This window comes from Bremia lactucae, linkage group LG10 (genome assembly GCF_004359215.1).
Source record: "Bremia lactucae strain SF5 linkage group LG10, whole genome shotgun sequence".
Classification (NCBI taxonomy): Eukaryota; Oomycota; class Peronosporomycetes; order Peronosporales; family Peronosporaceae; genus Bremia; species Bremia lactucae.
The window spans coordinates 3,415,472-3,424,332 of NC_090619.1; the positions used below are offsets into that span (position 1 = coordinate 3,415,472).

The 8,861-nt window shown below is 45.1% G+C and overlaps 6 protein-coding genes across 6 annotated transcripts; 3 read left to right on the plus strand and 3 right to left on the minus strand.

Moving 5' to 3' along the window:
- Window positions 1-724: 724 nt before the first annotated feature.
- On the minus strand, window positions 725-2,181 carry CCR75_007161 (uncharacterized protein; the record flags this gene model as incomplete). The annotated part of the gene is given in 3 exon segments (XM_067965225.1): window positions 725-775; window positions 786-1,632; window positions 1,752-2,181. 3 exon segments carry the CDS (start codon window positions 1,784-1,786, stop codon window positions 725-727), a joined length of 933 nt encoding a protein of 310 aa, XP_067814419.1. The 5' UTR covers window positions 1,787-2,181.
- Window positions 2,182-2,308: 127 nt separating this feature from the next.
- On the plus strand, window positions 2,309-3,568 carry CCR75_007160 (uncharacterized protein; the record flags this gene model as incomplete). Its single annotated transcript, XM_067965224.1, has 1 exon — window positions 2,309-3,568. The coding sequence occupies one exon, from the start codon at window positions 2,309-2,311 to the stop codon at window positions 3,566-3,568; it is 1,260 nt and encodes a 419-aa protein (XP_067814420.1).
- A 91-nt stretch (window positions 3,569-3,659) lies between these two features.
- On the minus strand, window positions 3,660-5,264 carry CCR75_007159 (uncharacterized protein; the record flags this gene model as incomplete). The annotated part of the gene is made up of 1 exon (XM_067965223.1): window positions 3,660-5,264. The coding sequence occupies one exon, from the start codon at window positions 5,262-5,264 to the stop codon at window positions 3,660-3,662; it is 1,605 nt and encodes a 534-aa protein (XP_067814639.1).
- Window positions 5,265-5,305: 41 nt separating this feature from the next.
- On the minus strand, window positions 5,306-8,848 carry CCR75_007156 (uncharacterized protein; the record flags this gene model as incomplete). Its single annotated transcript, XM_067965220.1, has 12 exons — window positions 5,306-5,659; window positions 5,726-5,791; window positions 5,857-6,712; window positions 6,771-6,966; window positions 7,018-7,250; window positions 7,312-7,499; window positions 7,559-7,628; window positions 7,691-7,804; window positions 7,878-8,168; window positions 8,230-8,475; window positions 8,537-8,624; window positions 8,694-8,848. The coding sequence occupies 10 exons, from the start codon at window positions 8,846-8,848 to the stop codon at window positions 6,626-6,628; spliced, it is 1,668 nt and encodes a 555-aa protein (XP_067814636.1). The 3' UTR covers window positions 5,306-5,659; window positions 5,726-5,791; window positions 5,857-6,625.
- Window positions 5,355-5,941, plus strand: CCR75_007158 (uncharacterized protein; the record flags this gene model as incomplete). The annotated part of the gene is made up of 3 exons (XM_067965222.1): window positions 5,355-5,659; window positions 5,699-5,791; window positions 5,857-5,941. 3 exons carry the CDS (start codon window positions 5,355-5,357, stop codon window positions 5,939-5,941), a joined length of 483 nt encoding a protein of 160 aa, XP_067814638.1.
- Window positions 6,025-6,234, plus strand: CCR75_007157 (uncharacterized protein; the record flags this gene model as incomplete). Its single annotated transcript, XM_067965221.1, has 1 exon — window positions 6,025-6,234. The coding sequence occupies one exon, from the start codon at window positions 6,025-6,027 to the stop codon at window positions 6,232-6,234; it is 210 nt and encodes a 69-aa protein (XP_067814637.1).
- Window positions 8,849-8,861: the final 13 nt, after the last annotated feature.

Consider the following 8,861-nt stretch of genomic DNA (forward strand, 5'->3'; position numbering starts at 1 on the left):
GTTGAATGGAGGGCATCTCTGTCTAAGTTGGACAGCAATGCCAGGATTGCATCGTTTCCTACGGTCGAACTCATTCCTTCAACCGCACTCCTTTCTATATCACTTAGAAAGGAGTAGCTTTCAGGGGAAACGTGATGCGTATTCCCACTATCATCTAACATGTCCACGTTAGATGTGGGAAATGTGGTCCTTGGACGGACTACAAAGTGCTACCAGGTGTAACGGGGCACTATGACTTGTACTGCTTCAGTACAAGTCCACTTCGCACTGCTTCAGTTGCGAGTGGTGCCCTACGTTAATTTACGCACGCTGTAAGTGCAGAGGAAGACTTCTCTTAAGGTAGTTAGCTTAAGAGGGTAAAATGAAAACTGTATTAAATACAATTAAGTGTCTCTTGTTCTATCTTTGTAAATGCTAACTTAATTATAATCTGATACTAATCATGTAAATGAATTCTTATCTCTATCTTATCTGTAACTCTCTTTGATTACTCCTACGGCTGATTAGTCTGCGGAATAAATAGGTATAATGGTCTATACCTATTTATGGATAAGAATTCTGAATATTACTATATAAAGTAATATCCTCCAAATATTTTGTACCTTTTAAATAATATATTAATTAACAACAATTAAGTGTTAATTTCATGAAACGATACACCCCGTTACAGCAGCATCTATCGAATAGAGAGACCCCTATTACCTGTGTGATTGCGAACGAAGGATTAACGTAAGTCCATCCCATAACGGCGTAAGTACCTGAATTGTACGCGGATCTTCGCAGACATGAGCGTTAAACTCTGCCATGCGCCGGGCAATTCGCTCCTTGTTCACAGCTAATCCACTAGCGTAGGCTGCAACGCGACCTCGAAACAAGGTATTGTCGAAGACAAGCAAACCCGACGGGTGCAGCAGACTGCGCTGCATAATAGTGTCGTAGTAGGTGCGGTACTGGCGCTTGTTAGCGTCAATGAAAATAAAATCGAAGTGCTGGTGTTGAGGTATGGAATTTAAGTATACGACGCCGTCCTGGGCCACTGTCGTAATTTGATTTGCGTGCGAGCTCTGGTCAAAGTATTTTTGTGCAAATTCTAATGCATTTTTGTCGATATCACAAGTTGTAAGTGATCCGCCCGGGGCCAATCCATTTGCAAGACATAACGCTGAGTAACCTGTAAAGCAGCCAATTTCCAGTACGCGAACAGCCCGAGTGGTTTGAACGAGAAAGGAAAGAAATTTTCCTTGCATCACATCAATGAGTTGCTCCGCCTTGAACCAGGTTTGTTCGGTTACCATCCGTAAATTCTCGAGCAATGCATCGTCTTTTAGGGCGCTGCTTTGATTGCAGACGTAAGTGCTTTGAAATTCAGTGTTTTTAAGGGTCTTGTTTAACTTCCGTGAGATAAAGAATTGTCGCGAGGGTAGACGATTTAAAAGTGAGCCACGAATTAAGCACGCGCTTGGATTTGGTGACATCCATTGGCTATTCTGCTGCCAACGATACTGCTTGTATTCTTTTGCTGGCGTGACAGGTACTTTCATGAATTTGATCTGCTGGGCTTTATTAAAATTTCGCATAACATTGTCTGCCCCTTGTGCGTATTGCAAGCTAATCGGGTAGCTGATTGACTCACTGCGTAAAAAGCGCTTAAACTTCATAACTCTTAAATATTTGGCAACACATTGCTGACAAAAGACAACATTTTTGCTTAACACAATTAATATTTCAATACCAAATGAGTACCCACGCACCTGCGCGAACTCATGATCGTCAAAGCTTCGTACATCGAGCGCAAGGGTTGTTGAGTCGTTTGTGTCGTCCCTCCTTCTATCCCTATGGGGCAATTTCTCGGGTGATGGAACTCCTGCCTCTTTCAGGTTACATTTGCTATGATCAAGACCCGCTCTTAATGTAGAGTAGGTTCGCAAGCCTGATTCTCTCTCGCTCAGTTTTGACCTTAGATACTCGCAGCATGAATTACTGCACCTATAATTTGGTAGCGCTATTACCATCGAAGGGAGCGCAAACTGTCCGCAAACCATTTTTGAGACGTGCATCTGAATTCGCCTCTTAATTAGCCCTCTATGTGGCTTCGGCAGCTCATTTTTATCGAATACAAAGAAATCGCATACGCTAAGAAACAAGCGAGTACCAATACCTTTGTTGCCGTGTAAGCGCCAGCGCCAACGATGCACGTGCATTTTTAAGTGCTTAATGATAGCACCATTTTTTTGAAATTTTGATTGGTAGTGGGATGCTTGGCATATGCCGATCAGTGCGATTCGTACCGCATCCCCCACGCTTATTAATGCTTGGCGAACCAGCTTTTCTACCTCTTAGCTCATTGAGTTTGAGTCAATCGATTAATGCGCAAGATGGCACAGAGAAATATAGCTGTCAGTACATTAGTTTGTACAAGTACACGCCACTAGACAAAAACAATTTGCCCAAGCTTCGAAGTGAAATTCATAAGCAGTGGCAAACTTTGAATATTACTGGGCGCGTCTATATTGCAGAGGAAGGCATTAATGGCCAGATTTTGGTGCCAGAGCCTGCAATAAACGCTTTCAAGTGCTCGTTTCCGCGACTGCTTAAGAATGCCAACCTCTTTCATGGTCAAGTCAAAGATACTAGCCAGATAGAATTGGGTAAATCGATATCAGCTATGCCATTCAACAAGCTACATATTCGTATTCGTGACCAAATTTTGTACGACGGATTTCAAAGAGGCGGATTCAACCTCCAAGAGTCAGGTAATTCACTGCTGCCCGAGCAGTGGCATCAAAGGCTAAAGAGAAGAAACGAAGCTAACGACTCGGATACGCTTGTTCTCGATGTACGAAACTTTTACGAGCATGAGATCGGACGCTTTGATGGGGCAACGAGAATCATGGTTGATACTTATAAAAGCACATTTGATGCAGTGGATGAGATAATTGAAAAGCACGAAAAAGAGCACGATGGACAGAAGCCGAAAGAAGTCATGATGTATTGTACTGGAGGTATTCGCTGTGAGAAGGTTGGTGCGTACTTGACTCAGTACAAAGGTATCTCGAATATTCAAAAGCTCCACGGCGGCATCATCAATTACATGCAATTTTTGAACGAGCAACGCCATGCCCATCATCAGTCCGATCATGGTGTACAGAAATTTTCTTTGTTTAAAGGCAAAAATTTTGTGTTTGACCAGCGATGCGTGGACAGATTTTCAGAGTCGGAAAAGGTGACGGATGACATTCTTGGGAAATGCTTTCAGTGCGGCGAGCCGTGCAACCATCACACAAACTGCAGCAATGTTATGTGCCACGGCTTGGTTTTGCAATGCTCGAAATGTGCAGTGGCTATGCTAGGAGCATGCGGTGAAAGCTGTAAGCACGAAGTTCTCAAGATGAGATCCATGACTATCGAAGAGCAACGTAGCTACAGGAAGGTGAATGCCCTTAAGTGGAAGCCCAAAAATCCAAATTCTGCTTCTGTAAAATTTATAAAAATTCGACCAGCTTCTCCTGAGCTTCTGCAGAAAAGTGAGATGTTAGATGTTAGATCACTCGGTCCGGCAAAAAAGTGATAGATGATGCAATAAAATCTAAAAAACGCGTGTGTATTCAATAAAGCCCTAGAAATTTGCGTCTCACAATGGTAAAACAAAATTCCTTCGTTTAGTATGCTCGATTCGAGCGTCCCCGCCAACGCTTATATGGTGGCACGTTCGTACTCTCGTGTTCGATGCTTTTCGCTGCAGCAATCGATCGTTTCTTGCTTGCCTCCTCGTCACGACGCAGCTCGTACTGATTTCGGATCTCTGCAGTCTTAATTGGATCGTGATGCAGAATTTCATACCCGAAAGTTGCAGGCGGATCTCTTTGCATCAAATTACTATCTGCCTGAATAATGGTGCCCAAAATGCTCCCAGGCAACGACTTGAATCGTCCATGACGATATATTTCATTCTGCAGTACTTGTCGAGCATAGTCAAACGATCGCTTAACTATCCGCATCTCGTACGAGTTTTTGCCGATGTCAAGGCTCGGTTCATTTGGATTTTCCATCGCAATAAGAAACGGTTTTCCATCGTCATACCAGTGGCGCCCTTCCTTGTTAAAATAGGAGCCTCCGTTACGTACTGAGATTGCAAGCTCCGAGTAATTAAAGTCGCGTCCATATAGAGTTAAAAACCCTATGAGTAGGTAACCCAAGTTGTTAAATTTCGGGTCATCGTGATTAGAGCCCAACACGCGTCCATGATGCTGTAAAAAGCTCACTACCATCATCTGCAGCAGAAATGATCCTACTCCGCCCGTGTACGTCTCATTGAGTCCTCGTTGTGCCATAAAGTACTTAAGCACAAGCGTCAGTGGCCGAAAGGATGGGTACACTCGCATAAAGTGCTTCACCAGGTCTCCAGTAGCCAAGCCTCCCGCAATATTGAATGACACATCCACGTGAATACCACTCACCTTATGCACCATTTTGACAATGGGAATTCTCGCTTTGTCAATCACTTCTAAATAGCTCACGAGATCTTTTTCCTCCAAACACTGTGCAAGTTTATAAAGCGGCTCCTTACCGTCTGGTACGCCAAAAAGCACCATGTCAATGTCGCTTTGGGGCAAGAACATTTGCGTATAATGCGAACCAAAAGTCTCGATAGTGGCTTCGGGCCACAAACTTTTCACAATTTCACGCATTTCCTCAACCATCTGCACTCTACTGCTCAACTCTTTTTCAGTGGGGCTAACGAAGGTCACAAAGTCCATTATTTCTTCGTGAAGACACTCGTAAATATTTCTTTTTACGTAACCTGCGCGCTGTCTCATCCACGGTCGTGACTCTAGCTGTAGCACACGCTTTGAATTTTCTGTCAGCTCATCCGTTTTATTTAGGGCATTTATTTGTTCCTCGCTCGCGATGAGCTCGATAAATCCATTGGTCTCCTTGTCTTGGTCGGGATCGTTGACGCCTCGGGCCTGGCGCTTTTTTTCTTCTCTAGCAAGCTTTACAGCATGCTTAACCTTTCCTTTAGCCTTATTCTTCTTTTTTATCGTCTTGGGCTTGGCTGTCACCTTCTTGCCCTCAACATGCACATCGCGGGTGCCCTTGGCCTTACGACCCGCTTTACCACGCGCCATAAAAAATGACCAATAAACTTTGGTGATCAGACCCTGTTTTAAACAACTTGCCACACACATATCGATACGACGAAATACCGACGTCTGTTTTCTGCATAAGTCCAGACTCACGGGGAAAGTTTCACTTGCTTTCATTATGATTTTGCTGCACCCGCTTGAAACCACTTGGTTATTTCATCGACGACGGATTACCAAAGATTTCACGTTAAGGAAAAGTCTGCTGTAATGTCGGATCGGGACTCGCCTTTGCCGCGCCGCAGTCGCTCGCCGTCTGTAAGAGCTGAAGACAATGAGGAGAAAAAGAGCGTATCTGAAAGCTTTGACAAGGATGAACCGCGTCGCAGTCGCAGTCGCTCGCCCACTGCTAGGGCACCGGCTGTCAGCGTGGAAGTGAATAATCCAGGCAACAACTTGTATGTGGCCAACTTGTCCGCGCGCACGGGACAGCAGGAGCTGGAGGAACTTTTTTCTAAATTTGGGCGCGTGGAAAAGTGCGAAGTGATCGTGGATCCTGTGACGAGAGAGTCAAGGTGTGTGTGTTTAAAGTGATTATAAACGCTAGTATTTAGGTCTGAGGGCTACGGCTTTACTTTTAGGGGCTTCGGATTCGTGACGTATGAGGATGTCCGCGATGCTGAAGATGCTGTCAAGGAGTTAAATAAGTGCGTAAATTAATGCACATGCAGCTTGGAGGGTGTGAGATCTTACGTGTAATGACTGTCCGCAGCCAAGATATCCAGGGACGTAAAATTCGAGTGGAACACGCGAAACGGAAGCGTGGACATGAAAAGACTCCTGGACAGTGTAAGTAGAAATGAAAGTTAAGTGTATCTATGCCTAATTCTACGTCAACCACTCATGACAGACCTTGGCCCGAGACTTGCTAGCGCAAAGTATGGCGGTCGCAACAATAGGGACCGAGGTCGAGACCAAGGGCGACGGAGCCGCAGCCGAGACCGCGGCGGTTTTTCGCGTCGAAATGATGATAGAGACCGAGGACGTCACGACGATCGTGACCGAGGACGTGGCCGCTATGATGATCGCGACCGTGGCCGCGGAGGCTTCGACCGCGATATGCACGATGACCGTCGCCGCCGCTAGCTGAATTGCGCCCTGCTTGTTGGTGCACGTGACTTTCCTTTGCCATCTCACGCTCGGATTAGTGCACAATTATGCTCAGTCGTCATTCACCTGTGGCCCTATTTGAGTCGTCAGCGTCCGTCTTTCGGCTTTCAGCTCCTTCCAGCAGCTTGTTTTTAATTCAACTAAATAAATTCCAGCTCGTCCGTTATCCGTCGGACGCTTCATACGACTCCAGTTGCATTCAACGGCACGTCGAAGCCATCGGCCTCGCAATCTCGTGACCAAGCGGCGGATCGTTCACGAGCAATTACTGCCCTTATATATTAAACGCTGCATCTTCAGCATTCTCAGCCACAGCAAACTCAAATGGCCACAATCTGTATGCTTTATCTTTCTCGACCGCGAGCCCTGCACTATTGGCGCTTAAACACCAACATTATCGACGTGACCTCGGACGCATCTGCATCGCCACTAACGTCGCTGTGAAAGAATGATGCTACCTGCAGTCGTAAAAATCGTCAGATTCCAGAATTGGCCTCAAGTTAAAAGAAAGCCAACCTCAACAAAGTGCGTAACCACTAGGAGCTCGTTGATCTGAGCAGTAATGGTGTCGGATGTCACGACATAAGTTGGAAGTTCCATCCATGAGCCGTCATTAGCAACATCACCTGACAAATTGTACAGTTTTGCTAGAAAATGCTTTGGGTCGCGCTCAAGTTGGTGCGACTCGCAGCCCCCGAATCGCTCACGATTCCTACATCCATACCAATTGATAGCAATCAGAACGAATCAAGTTTCTCCTTACGTGTAATAAATCGAATCGTACGCTGGTGAACAGTCAGGAAACCACATAGAGACGTTTTGGTGTAAGTAACTGTAATATGGCGTAGCGTGGCATGGAGTCCAAAAGTGAATTGAAACCTCTGAGTTTTCTACCAAATAAATGATATAGCCGGCTAGATTAAAATTGTAAACGCAAATTGAATGTGTACCTTGAATTTGATCCGCTAGAAAGTCCATTACCTCAACAGGAGCACGCTAGATTTCGATAAAAAAACTTGAGTCCCGTCGAAATACTGATTAAATAGTTGACAAAAACCTGGTGACATCTTGAAAAGTAGAACGCGCACAGCACGTTCGGTAAAACGATGAAAACTATTGCGAGTTGGAATAATTTTCGCCGCATTTTTTCGTACAGTTTCATGTAGCTCTTCCCTTCAAGAGTGTGCAGGCAATATCCGGCATACACGAACGCCGGGGGAAGAAGAGGAAGAATAAAACGGAATTCTCAAAAATAAATAAGTGTCTACTACAATCATATTTATCAATTTTCTTTCCATACATACCTTTGTGAGCAGCACCGCTATACACCAAAAGTGTCCACGCAGACACACGGCCTAAGCCTTTTTTTGAGGGCTTGTGAAATTTAAAATAATGAGCTAATATACGGAACCACTCACATCAGCAATAGTACGGACCGGCACGGTGAAGTATCCAGCAATCACAAGAGGTAGCGCGGTACCCACAATGGCCGGATAGCCCTGCAAGAAATACCAGCTCCATGGATGCTTACCGTAAAGTTTATCTTTGCCCTATAAAGTGACACAAGAAAGTCATGTCATGCAAAGTTGAAGTTGTTGCGCAGCAAAATTATATCATACATACGTCCAGGACATTAAACTTGAAAAAATTGATCGGCACCACAGTCCACTGGCCATATCCAAGACGGTCAATGCTCAACAATGTCAGTAAAGTTACAAGTGCAATTGGCACCACAAGACGAAACATGAGGAAAGCACGATCACGAGTTTGCCATAAGTGTCCAATGCCGAGGTACAGCCAAATAACAGCATTTGTAGGGCGAAAAATGATGCCTAACGCAGCAAGTATAAGCGCGACAGCACGATTATTCTGTTTATATGAAATGTCTTTGTCCTTCTTGTCACGTCTGTCCTCCTAACGATTAAGTGGATCCAGTGAGCTTCTCCTAACTAAAACAACCATTCCGCGTACGTACTAAAAACTTCCATGGCCAATAAGCCAGTGCAGCTGTCGTGCACATCGTCTCAATGCAATTAGAAAATGGCCGTACCATCACATAAAAGGTAAACCACGAGAACAATTGGCACAGTAGCGCCCATTTCGCCGCGTTGTCGTTAAAGTAAGTCCTTGCTAACTTGTAGAGAAAAAAGTCATTGGCTGCCGATATGATCCCTTGGAGTAAGCGTGGCCCGTAGGCAACGACCCATCTCGAATCCAAATTCTATTGCGTCATTAGTAGTGTTAGCATCATTTTTTCACTTGGACTCGTTTCACCAGCTAACCAGCAGCTCCAATAACTTGTACAGTCCCACAAACAACGCTGGGTGAGCAAAACTTCGCAATTGGGCGTCTTCCTGCCACTCCCACGTGCTACACTTGCCAAAACACACATATTGTCAGCACTAGTCAAGCACCACACGGCTTGGCAGACTGACGCACAGGTATCCATAGCCAAAGACCAGGCGGTGTGCCACCTCTGTACTCTGCCAATACTCGTCTGGATTAAAGGACGTGCGAACAAAGAGGGCGTTCCAGAGGCGAAAGATGGTCACACACACCCAAAAGACGCGCGTAATCGGAAGCTTATCTAACATAAGCACGGGAAAT